Below are 12519 nucleotides of genomic sequence, written 5' to 3' on the forward strand. Positions count from 1 at the left end.
GGGCGCGATCGTGGGCATGAGGCTGGCGAGCTGCAACAAGTCGTGTGGGACGAACCCGGATGGCATCATCTTCGTGTCCGAGGGCAGCACCGTGAACCTGAGGCTGTACGGCTACAGCCTGGGCAACATCTCCGGGAACCTGATCTCCTTCACCGAGGTGGACGATGCCGAGACCCTCCACACGTCCACCAGCTGTCTCGAGCTCACCAAGGACCTGGTTGTCCAGCAGCTGGTGAACGTGAGCCGCGGGAACACGTCCGGCGTGCTGGTGGTGCTCACCAAGTTCCTCCGGAGGAGCGAGAACATGAAGCTGTATGCACTGTGCACCCGGGCCCAGCCCGACGGGCCCTGGCTGAAGTGGACGGACAAGGACTCACTGCTCTTCATGGTGGAGGAGCCTGGGAGGTTCCTGCCTCTCTGGCTGCACATCCTCCTCATTACAGTGCTGCTGGTGCTGTCGGGCATATTTTCTGGCCTCAACCTCGGGCTTATGGCCCTGGACCCCATGGAGCTGCGCATCGTGCAGAACTGTGGCACCGAGAAGGAGAGGCGCTATGCCCGCAAGATTGAGCCCATCCGGCGCAAGGGCAACTACCTTCTCTGTTCGTTGCTCCTGGGGAACGTGCTGGTCAACACCTCCCTCACCATCCTTCTAGACAACCTCATCGGGTCTGGCCTCATGGCGGTGGCCTCCTCCACCATTGGCATTGTCATCTTTGGGGAGATCCTACCTCAGGCCCTGTGCTCCCGACACGGGCTGGCTGTGGGTGCCAACACCATCATTCTCACCAAATTCTTTATGCTGCTCACCTTCCCCCTCAGTTTTCCCATCAGCAAGCTCCTGGACTTTTTTCTGGGCCAGGAGATTCGCACTGTTTACAACCGGGAGAAGCTGATGGAGATGTTGAAGGTGACGGAGCCGTATAATGACCTCGTGAAAGAGGAGCTCAATATGATCCAGGGTGCCCTGGAACTCCGCACCAAAACCGTAGAGGATATCATGACCCAGCTCCAGGACTGCTTCATGATCCGCAGCGATGCCATCCTGGACTTCAACACCATGTCGGAGATTATGGAAAGCGGCTATACCCGCATCCCGGTGTTCGAAGATGAGCAGTCCAATATTGTAGATATTCTCTACGTCAAAGACTTGGCCTTTGTGGACCCCGATGACTGCACCCCGCTCAAGACAATCACTCGCTTCTACAACCACCCGGTGCACTTTGTCTTCCATGACACCAAGTTGGATGCCATGCTGGAGGAGTTCAAGAAGGGTAAGGCCGGATGTAGTTCCCCTGGTTCAGTTTCCTCGAGACGCCTCTTGTCTCCTGGCATGTTTTGTGTCTGCTGGCTTTAGTGTTCTGTTTGTGTGACTCTGTCTCCCTTTGCCCATCACTTCCTATGCCTCTGAGGTGAACAATTTTGGAGCAGTAGACCCATTCTCAAGTGTCTGCCATCTGCCAGGTGGTATGCTGTGTGCTCCTGATGAATCAAAGCTGAATAAGACACACTCGCTCCCTCGGAGGGCTGGAGCAAGGCCTCAGGGAGCTGTTGAAGCAAGACAGAGTAAGATGCCTGAAAAGAGGCCAGGGTGATGGAGATTTAGAGTATGGGGTGGAGTCGAGAAGGGGCTGGAAATTGGGGTATTTACAGGGGAAGGAGCATTTGAGGAGAACCTTAAAAGGTGGAGAGGCTTGCTGCTTGAGACAGAGGGAACCCCGCAAGCAGAGAACCCGAGTGGAGAAGGTGTGCTTGTGGCCCAGCAGATGGTCCTGTTTCGTGGTCATAGTGGCTCTGATGCTCAGTTGTCAATGGCTGGAGTAGTCTGGGGCCTGGTGGTGGATGCTAAGTTTGCTCCCCGCATGGAGCTACAGGTTTTTGAGCAGGGGAGTGATGTCACTGGAGGTGCTAACCCACAGAAGCAGAATTGGGAGGTCTCTCATTGGCTTCCTGTTCAGAACAATGCCAAGTGGCACTTTCGACTATTCAGCAGACACAAGCAGATTAAGTTTTGGTAATTGTCCTGTCTTTCCCTGGTGCCAACATTAGCTTCCCTCCAGTGGTCTGCTGGAAATCTTCAGCTGCCTTGCACTGCCTTGTGTTTTTTTCTCACCCAGGTTCTTGGCCATTTCGCAGGTAGTTAGAGAGACATTTGGAGGGTTTACTCATCAGCCTCAAAACTCAAGGCACACACTCCTTTTCTTCCAGCAAAATTTTCCTCCCACCTCTGCCATTCAGAAACCCTCAAAGTGGCAGTAAACAAGCCAATTATGGAGTGGAACCCTCCTAGGCTGAAGGAAGTGAGGAGGCAGAAAGGGAAGCTCTTTTTAAAGGAATGGAGGTGAGGGGCTCATCCCAAACTTGAGGACTTTGCTTTCTAAACACCCTCCTAGCCTTCATTCTCGTAGGAGAGCTCCTGCTGGCTGAGGCCAGTCAGGGCTCCGAGGGACTTTGGAATCCTAGCAGGGAGTGAGCTGGCAGGTGTTTCTGTAACAGAGAGTGGAGGACAGCTTTGGAGTGGGATAGGCAGGAGCTGGCTTTGCCAGGTTTGGTCTGAAAAGATGCTGGGGTCAGGGCCAGGGTAGTGGGTTGGTACCCTCTTAAGTTCAACAGACTGAATCTCAGCATCGGAGCTGAGGACGACTTGAGTAAAGTAAGCTAGAGTCGGGGAGAGCCCTGGGGAAGGTGGCCTCCCTGCAGAGACTGGAGAGACAGACCCCTGGTGGTGAAGGCAGAGGCTGCGGTGGGGCAGGGGTGGGGGCGGCTTTGGGAGTACAGAGCCAGGAATCTGGTTTTCCCAGGTACCCGAGCCTGGGACAGGAAAGCAGTGAGGATCCGTGCCCCACCCCCACCCCAAGCCTTGGGACCTGAAGACTTCTTTTATTGCTTGGTAGGGAGACTGATTAGGACCCTCCAGGGCAACTTCCTCCTCACTGCCTCTGTGGTGTTTGGGACTGTGGCTTGTGACACACCCAATAGCACCTTCTCTCAATTCAGTTGGGAATCTGGATCCAACCAGTATGGATTGGTCTGACCAGTCTCCCAGTCTTGATCAGCAGGACTGAGCTGTCTGGGGTGGGAGCCTCCTGGGTCTTGAGAGGGCTGTCTTTGGGCTCTGTCTTGTCAAGTGCCCTTTCCTCAAGTTGGGAAAACAGAGCTAGCATCTCTGAGGCCAGAGTAGAGCTCCGCTGAGCCAAAGTCCCCAGATTCAGTTTACTCCAGGAAAGTCTTCTCCTTAACAGAGGCCAGTCGCCTGAGGCCAAGCCCTGGAACAGTGCTGGTAATCCCAGGGAACTGCACACGGGCTGCCCAGGAGATGGTGATAGTCCCCGCTCTCCACCCCCCATCCCCAAAGGAACAGGCCCTGTGACTTTATGCCATCGCTTACTTCCCCATTCTCAGAGGTCTTGGAAAACCAGTTTTAACTCTTTGCTCACTGGGTTCCCTGCAGTGTGGCCTCTTCCAGACCTTCCAATCTGGTGTCCACCTTCTTAGTCTGAGATTGCCCAGGACACAGCACACACCTTGTGTCCATCTGCAATTTAAGAGTTTCTCATCAGGGCGCGGTGGCTCGTACCTGTAATCCCAGCACTTTGGGAGGCCGAGGTGGACAGATCACAAGGTCAGGAGATTGAGACCATCCTGGCTAACATGGTGAAACCTCGTCTCTACTAAAAATACAAAATATTAGCCGGCCGTGGTGGCACGTGCCTGTAGTCCCAGCTACTCGGGAGGCTGAGACAGCAGAATCGCTTGAACCTGGGAGGCGGAGGTTGCAGTGAGCCCAGATCGCACCACTGCACTTCCAGCCTGGGCGACAGAGCAAGACTGTCTCAAAAAAAAAAAGAGTGTCTTTAGGAGTCTGGTGTTGGGAATGCTTTTTTTTTTTTTTTTAAGCTATGAGAAACAAGTGAGCAAGGTTAGAACAGCTGGCATTGTTTTATTTGTTTGTTTGTTGTTGGTTTTTGAGATGGAGTTTCATTCTTGTTGCCCAGGCTGGAGTGTAATGGCGCGATCTTGGCTCACTGCAACCTCCACCTCCCGGGTTCAAGCGATTCTTCTGCCTCAGCCTCCTGAGTAGCCGGGATTACAGGCATGTGCCACCACCCCCGGCTAATTTTATATTTTTAGTGGAGATAGGGTTTCTCCATGTTGGTCAGTCTGGTCTGGAACTCCTGACCTCACGTGATCCACCTGCCTCGGCCTCCCAAAGCGCTGGGATTACAGGTGTGAGCCGCTGCGCCTGGCCTTTCAGCTGACATTGTTAACAGCACCAGAGTCAGAGCTGGGGTGACTGTCTAGCCCAGCATCTCTCTCTGAGGGTCTGTCCTGGACCCTCCTCCACCCCAGGTTGGGTGAGGGCCCTGAGCCTAGCTTTACCAGAGTCCTTCTGCCCCACAAGTAACCCTGTTTTAGGGCCTTTGTATTCCTTCTTTCTCCTCTCCAGCATTATAAGCTCTTTGAGGGTAAAGGCCATGCCTTCTTAAGTGTTTACTCAGTGCTTGGTAAAGAGACGGGTCTCTAGTAAGTGTTGGATAAATGAATGAACAATGGATGACTGGCAAACCCCACAGACCTTTTTGCTGTTCTTTTTTTCTTTCTTTTTTTTTTGAGACGGAGTTTCGCTCTTGTTGCCCAGGCTGGAGTGCAGTGACTGACACCATCTTGGCTCACTACAACCTCCTCCTCCGATTCTCCTGCCTCAGCCTCCCAAGTAGCTGGGATTACAGGCTCCCAACACCACGCCCGGCTAATTTTTGTATTTTTAGTAGACATGGGGTTTCACCATGTTGGCCAGGCTGGTCATGAACTCCTAACCTCAGGTGATCCACTCACCGCAGCCTCCCACAGTGTTAGGATTACAGGCGTGAGCCACTGTGCCTGGCCTTGTTTTGTTTTGTTTTGTTTTGTTTTGAGACAGAGTTTCACTCTGGCACGCTCTCGGCTCACTGCAACCTCTGCCTTCCAGGTTCAAGCTATTCTTGTGCCTCAGCCTCCGAATAGCAGGGATTAGAGGTGCTTGCCACCGCATCTGGCTGATTTTTATATTTTTAGTAGAGATGGGGTTTCACCATGTTAGCCAGGCTAGTCTTGAACTCCTGACCTCAAGTGATCTGCCCGCCTCGGCCTCCCAAAGTGCTGGAATTACAGGTGTGAGCCACTGCGCCTGGCCCTTTTTGCTGTTCTTGAACACACCAGGATGCTCCCACCCTGAGGCCTTTGCCCTGGTTGTTTCCTTGGGCTGGAATATTCTTTCCCAGAAGTCAGTATGGCTCACTGTCTTCCCAGGCCACCTCTCAGTGGGGCCTTCCCGCCACCATGTTTAAAACTGCACCCACCATCCCACCCCAACTTCCTACTCTCCCCTGCCCTGTGCTGATTTCCCCTCTTCTCATAGCACGCGTCGCTCTCTGGCATCTGTGTAATTTGCTGATTTACTGTGTTGTCTACCGTCTGTCTCCTTCCACTGGCATCTAAGTTTCAAAGGGCGGCTCTCTTTGTTTTCCTTGTCAATGTATCTCTAGCCCCTAGAAAGGCTCTTGGCACATAGTAAGGCCGCCATCCACAGCACTGAGTGAGTAAGTGAGTGAATGAATACCTGTCTGGTTTGGCAGAGGATCCTTCCCATTTTAATAGTGTTAGAATTCTGAGGAGCTGATGAGGGCAAAGAAAAATGGGGGTCGTGCACTTACCAGGTTCAGAGTTCCATCCACACAGGACAGACAGGAGGAGCGCCTGGGATGACATGTCGGGGACTGAGAGGTAGAGTTTGGGGCCTTGAGTGTGATGCATGGTTCCCCTCCATGTGCCTCAGTTTCCCCACCAATAAGTGGTCTTTGACCACTGGGGGTTTACACAGCTTCCGTCATTAGATGAGTCACGAATGTGCTCCTGCACACTTAGAGATGGGCTAGGGGCATCCATGCAGAGGTGGGGGCCGAGCGTCCCTAGGAGTAAGGCAGGGGGTACAGCCTTGCAGCGCTTCTGTCTCCCGGCTCACAGCAGTTAGTGCCAGCTATCTGTGGAACCCCATGCTGCGTGCAAGACGTGATGCTAGGTGCTGCAGGACCACAGGAGTAAGATCAAGAGTTGGTGAGACAAGCCCTCAGGCCTGAGAGTCTCCTGAGATTTGAACCTTGGCCCTGCCGCTTAAACCTTGCCTAGAACTGTTTACAGTACTGGGTGTTGTGGATGGGTTTGTCCAGCGTGGAATCTCAGAACAAAGGTGCCTCCAGCTCCTCCTGCCCCAGTTTGTGTTTTGCCTTCACCACTCTCCCAGACCCTGAAGCAAAGTAATGAAGGAAGAAGGCAGAGCTCCGCTCCCCACTTGCAGCCCGCCTTCCAGCTTCTAGCTGTGACCCACCCTTTGGGACACTCCTTCCCTCCCAGGTACTTAGCTCATATTTAAACACCTTATCTTTCCCCACCCACCTTATAACCACCTAGACCCTGTACAGACCTGGGTGTAACTCCAGCCAACCTGGTCACTGACCTGTGAGGTGCCCTTGGACCTGTTACTGCTCCTGTCAGCAAGTTAGTGTAGTATAAATTGGTGAGAAAAAGCTAGAAATATTTTCATTAAAAACTCCTCCCGGCTGTGGCTCATGCCTGTAATCCTAGCGCCCTGGGAGCTGTTTGGGTGGGTCACTTGAGGCCAGGAGTTTGAGACCAGCCTGGCCAACATGGCAAAACCCCATCTTTACTAAAAAAAAAAAAATGCAAAAATTAGCCGGATATGATGGCATATACCTGTAATCCCAGCTACTGGGGTGACTGAGGCAGGAGAATCGCTTGAGCCCGGGAGGCAGAGGTTGCAGTGAGCTGATACTGTACCACTGCACTCCAACCTGAGCGACAGAGCAAGAATCTGTCTCAAAAACAAAACAAAACAAAACAAAAATCCCATATTTTCATCTAGGCCGTGTCAGATTTTCCCACCGACTTTATTTTATTCCTGGAACAACTTTATAAAGTGAAGAAGAAACACTGCATGATTTTTGCATTCACTTTTGGTTCCCATCATCTGACACACCTTAGGTAGCTTATCCTCCCCACCCCACGCTCCCATCCGCACCTGCTTGTTCTTTCGTTTGTTCAACCGACAGTGACCATTTTGAAGCCTGTGTGTCAGACTCTGTGCTGGCTGTGGGGAATCAGAGATGAATAAAACTGCCCTGTTCACAGAACTCATAGTCTCCCAAGGAGAGAGACACATGAACAGCGCCTGGCAGCACAGAGTTCACAGATAGGGTGCCGTGGGGTTGAGGGAGGGCAGGCCTGCGAGATGCCTCTGAAGTGAGAGTAACTAGATTCATTGGTCCTTATGGAGATCTGGGAGTCAGGGCCAGGAAGTAGTTGTGAAAGTCAGAGGTTTCTAGCTTGGGATTCAGGTTGATGATGTCATTTAACCGCAATCGGGAGAGGAGGACGAAGAGACAGTTTGGTGAGGGCAGAGGCAGGTGAGTGGTGGTAAAGATAATGGTGTGACCCATTACTGAGCTCCTTCTCCGTGCCCAGCATTGTTTACACTAGGGCTTCTCACACTGGACTGCCTGGACATTTTGTTAAAATGCAGACTTGAACTCAGTGGGTCTGGGTGTGGCCTGAGAGTCTGCATTTCTGACAGGTTCTCAGATGATGCCCATGCTGCTGGCCATGGCCCACACCAGTGTGCAGTAACGTCTAGGCAGGCTTGCAGGGGAAAATGCCCATGTGGGGCTGGGGAGCAAGGCCAGGACAACACTAAAAGGTTTAAGAGTCAGCCAAGAGCAGGCAGAATGGGAGAGAGAGCTGCTGGGCACAGTGGCTGACGGCTGTAATACCAGCACTTTGGGTGGCTGAGGCGGGTGGATCACCTGAGGTCAGGAGTTTGAGACCAGCCTGACCAGCATGGCGAAACCCCGTTTCTACTAAAAATACAAAAATTAGCTGGACGTGGTGATGGTTGCCTGTAGTCCCAACTACTAGGGAGGCTGAGGCAGGAGAATAGCTTGAATCAGGAGGCGGAGGTTGTAGTGAGCCAAGATCGCGCCATTGTACTCCAGCCTGGGTGACAGAGTGAGACACTGTCTCAAAAAAAAAAAAAAAAAAGAATGTGAGAGAGAGGAAAGGACAGTGCAGTGGATGTCAGTGTGTAAAAGCTGGGCTGGGGCGACTCCTTGATGGGGACAAAGAGAACCAAGGGGGCATGGTATTCGGGAGCCTCCTTGGAAGGTCTGATGGGGTGAGGACCACGCACAGACTGTGGGATGGGACCTTAGGCTGTGGGGTGCCCAGCGAGAGCAGCCTCGGACAAGTGGTGCCCGAAGGCAGCTGTGCACAGGCTCTCCGTCAGCCCTGCCTGGTAATAGCCTCAACATGGTGCTTTGATCTCGAGAAGCTGCCCGGGGGCAGGTATATCTGAGAGTGACACAAGCTGGTTGATACTCTGGGTGCAGGCAGAGGTCCCAACGGGGACAGCTGACAGAGCTGTGCCCAGGCTCCTTCTCACTTTCCCTTTAGTGCAGTGCTGTGGGAAGGGAACATGGGCACGTGGAGGGGCCCGGTGCGTGCCAGCCGGCGGGCAGCTGCACCTCCTTCCTGGCTGGCCCTGCGCAGCCTATGGGCTGATTCCCAAAGAGGAGCCAGAACTGAGGGGAGACTCACGTGTCTTCACTTGACAGTTTTCTTCCCAGAGCTCTGGTTTGCGCAATGGAAGGCACTGCCGTGCATCGAGGCCCTGATAGGTTCTTAGGTTATTCTGGTGTTTGCTTTTCAAACGTCTCGTATTTTTAACTAGGAAATCCCTCTCCAGTGTTTTTCTGCTCACCTCTGGTCAGGACGGGAAGCACCGAGCAGATGTTTAACCTTGAAAATGGGTGAATACACAGGAGCACAACATCAGGGAGCGGCCCTGCAGGATCAGCACGGGGCCCTTAGGAAGGGGAGGCCTGTCTTGTAAGTAAGTCTGGGAAGACATTTCGACGGAATCTGCTAGGGTGGGTAGACATGGCGTTTTCCACTCTGGTACGTGTTGCCCTGGGAGAGCCTGGACAAGACCGGAGGGCTGAGGGGTGAGCCTCGCCCTCCTCCGCAGCAGCTGTGGGGGCGTGGCTTGGGCCTCCCGGGCTGCTTCCCATCCCTTTCTAGAAGGACTTGGGGGTGCGGATCCCTGGGTGCCATCTCTCTGCACCCCTCCCACATGAACCTGGTTGACTGAACAGCAAGGACATCTTTGAGGGGAAGGAAGCCTGGCCCCTCTGAAGGAGTCGCTACTACAGGCCTGCAGTCTCCTTGAGGGCAGGGGCCAGCATGGTTGTCCCGCACTGGGCGCTGGCTCCTGAAAGGCCTGACAGTCATGGAGAGTATGTGTGGAAGGGCAGCCTGGGCCAGGCCTTCATCGCTGCCTTGGTGACTGATTTTCGGAGAGCCTCCTGGTTCCTTCTCCCTAGCCTGTGGGGGATGGACAGGCTGTCTCGAAGCCTTCCTGTGGTCTTAGGGATTCTTGGAACTCCTTAGCAGAACTGACTCTGAGATGTGTGAAGGTGCTAGAATTTCTAGAAGTACCCGGCTGGTCCTCAGCTGAGGGGGTGGGAAGCAGCTGGCCAGTCGCTGCCATTTGCTCCAGCCCAGCCCCTGTGTCTGCTGCCACACCTGCCCTGCACCTCTCTTACCCCTCTCGTTTCACCAGGACGTCCTGTTGTGAGAGGGTCGGAGGCTCCATAGAGGACCCCTGGCTTATGTCATAGGCTAGAACCTGGACTCCTTACTTCTGTGCCTATTCCACTGTTAGAGGATTTTCTTTCTTTCTTTTTTATTAGTATTTATTATTTGTCTGTAGCCATAAAAGAGATACATCTCATTGCTGGAACTTGTCTCTATTAAAAACAAAACAAAACAACAAAACGAAAACCTTATAACAAACAGCATGGCTGGGTGCAGTGGTTCACACCTATAATCCCAGTACTTTGGGAGGCTGAGGCGGGTGGATCACCTGAGGTCAGGAGTTCGAGACCAGCCTGGCCAACATGGTGAAACCCTGTCTCTACTAAAAAAATACGAAAAAATTTAGCTGGTCGTGGTGGTGCATGCCTGTAATTCCCAACTACTTGGGAGGCTGAGGCAGGAGAATTGCTTGAACCCGGGAGGCGGAGGTTGCAGTGAGCCAAGATCGTGCCACTGCACTCTAGCCTGGGCAACAGAACCAGACTCCATCTCAAAATAAAAAAACAACAAAGAAATCCTTGTCTGCATGCTTTTTGGAACACACTTTAGATGGGTTCTTCAGATTTCCCGCTGATAAGAAATGAAATCCATTTTATCCCCATCATCCTTTGGGAGTCTCTCAGAGAATCTGCACCAGGACAAGGGCTGGGCAGTGCTGTGCGCCTCTGTGGGAAGGTGAGCCCAGAGGCTGGATGTACAGCTGCTAGTTTGTTTTGCTGGGGGTTAAACTTGGTGTTGCTGGATCTTTCCCCAGAGGTTATGGTCAGAGTTGCTTCCATGCTGCAGGGCTGATTTACTGTGAAGGGGTAGGGTTGTTGCAGGACTGGTTTCCCAGGCTCTCTTAAACGCCTGGTCTCTGGCCAGGAGGCAGCCTGAAGCCTCAGTGCAAGGAGGATCCCTCCCCCACCCCACATAGGGCCACTCCCACCTATGTGCGCACCCACACTAATACCCCCACATAGGCACAGGCAGGCACTCACACACACATGCGCGTGCACACACACATTCATACCCTCACCATAGGCACAGTCAGGCACTCACACACACATGCACGCGCACACACACACTCATACCCCCACATAGGCACAGGCAGGCACTTACACACACATGGGCACACATACACACACACTCATACCCTCACATAGGCACAGGCAGGCTCACTCCCACCCATGCGCACTCACACACTTACACCCCCCACAAAGGCACAGGCAGGGACTCACACACACGGGCACACACACACACACACACACACACCCTTCACATAGGCACAGGCAGGCTCGCTGTCACCCATGCATACACACACACTCATACCCCCCACAAAGGCACAGGCAGGCACTCACACACACATGTGTACACACACACACTCCCACCTCCCAGATGCACAGGCAGGGCCACTCTCACACGTTCACACCCACCTGCTAACCCCCATGTGCACACGCAGGCTCTCAAACACCCGCATTTATGCGCACATGCAATGTCACCAGGAGTCTCGCCTTAAATTGAAGCCTCTCTCTCATGAAACTTTCCTGAGAGTTACAAGTCAGTTTCAAAAAGTAGTAAATGCTTGTACAGTGTAATTTATTTCATGAAATGCCCTAAATAGTGACTTTCTCTTCAGCTGCTAGTGATCTGGTCATCCACGTTGATGACTCTGTCCCCTTCAGACCTTGCTGTGAGGACTAAGTGAAGTAAGGTGTGCAAAGTGCTTAGCCCTGTGCCCAGCACTGTGTAATCATGCGGTAAATATTAGTTATTTTTAAAATTATTATTGCTATTATCCAAAAGGTGCCCCAGTTGGCATTGATGCCAACCTGTGGCCACAGCGGTTCTCATACACTGTCTCTGTTGGCAGGCTGCCCTGCTGTTCAGGGTGGTGCCTTTTTTGAAATTATAAATACACTGATGCACCTTCTATGTACCCACAAAAATTTAAAATTAAATGAAATGGCCAGGCACAGTGGCTCATGTCTGTAATCCTAGCACTTTGGGAGGTCGAGGCGGACAGACCAGGAGTTTGAAATCAGCCTGGCCACCATGGTGAAACCCCATCTCTACTAAAAGTACAAAAATTAGCCGGATATGGTGGCGTGTACGTGTACCTGTAGTCCCAGCTACTCAGGAGGCTAGGGCTGGAGAATCCCTTGAACCCAGGAGGTAGAGGTTGCAGTGAGCCAAGATCACACCACTGCACTCCAGCCTGGGTGATAGGAGGAGACTCCATCTAAAAAAAAAAAAATTAAAATTAAATATAGAAAGCTTATTAAAAATAAATAAATAAATAATGACAGTGAGCTCAAAAGAACCCTCTATATAATTATATGCTAATTCAGATGCCATCTTATCTGGACCCCAGTGTATACAGTCAGGGTAACAGAAGGCAGAGCTCAATGGAAAAAAATGAAAGTGAAAGAGGAAATTCTCCTCATTTACTTAGTTTCCCCCACTTCCAAAATGGGGGAAGTTAAGCCCGCCGTCCTGACCGCCAGCGCATCCGTGTTCCGAATGCAGGAGCATCATGTGAGGGCTGCCCTGTGGGAGGGGCAGGGGAAGGAAGGAGCACAGCCCTGTTTGCCAGTCATGCGTTTTCATTTCAGCTTCACTGGTCCTCTGCTGCATCCCAGGTGTCTCAGGGAGGGAGGGAAGAGGCCACCAGCTGAGTCTGTGTTCCCTTGGAGCCCCATCTTGCCTCTGCAACAAAGATCTGTGGTCACTTGGAGGCCAGGAGTTTGAGGTTACACGAGCTATGATTGCATCACCGCACTTCAGCCTGGGTGGCAGAGTGAGAACCTGTGTTTAAAATTTTTTTTTTTTTTT

General features: G+C 52.4%; 1 protein-coding gene across 1 annotated transcript in view; it reads left to right on the forward strand.

Moving 5' to 3' along the window:
- The first annotated feature begins 6 nt into the window (after positions 1-6).
- Positions 7-12519, forward strand: part of CNNM4 (cyclin and CBS domain divalent metal cation transport mediator 4) — a 73307-nt gene continuing 60794 nt past the window's right edge. Inside the window, exon 1 of the mRNA XM_011956531.1 lies at positions 7-1274. Within this exon, the coding sequence (XP_011811921.1) occupies positions 17-1274 (1258 nt within the window). The 5' untranslated portion in view covers positions 7-16. The remainder of the gene's footprint in view (positions 1275-12519) is intronic.

Source organism: Colobus angolensis, unplaced genomic scaffold (genome assembly GCF_000951035.1).
Source record: "Colobus angolensis palliatus isolate OR3802 unplaced genomic scaffold, Cang.pa_1.0 Scaffold42, whole genome shotgun sequence".
NCBI lineage: Eukaryota > Metazoa > Chordata > Mammalia > Primates > Cercopithecidae > Colobus > Colobus angolensis.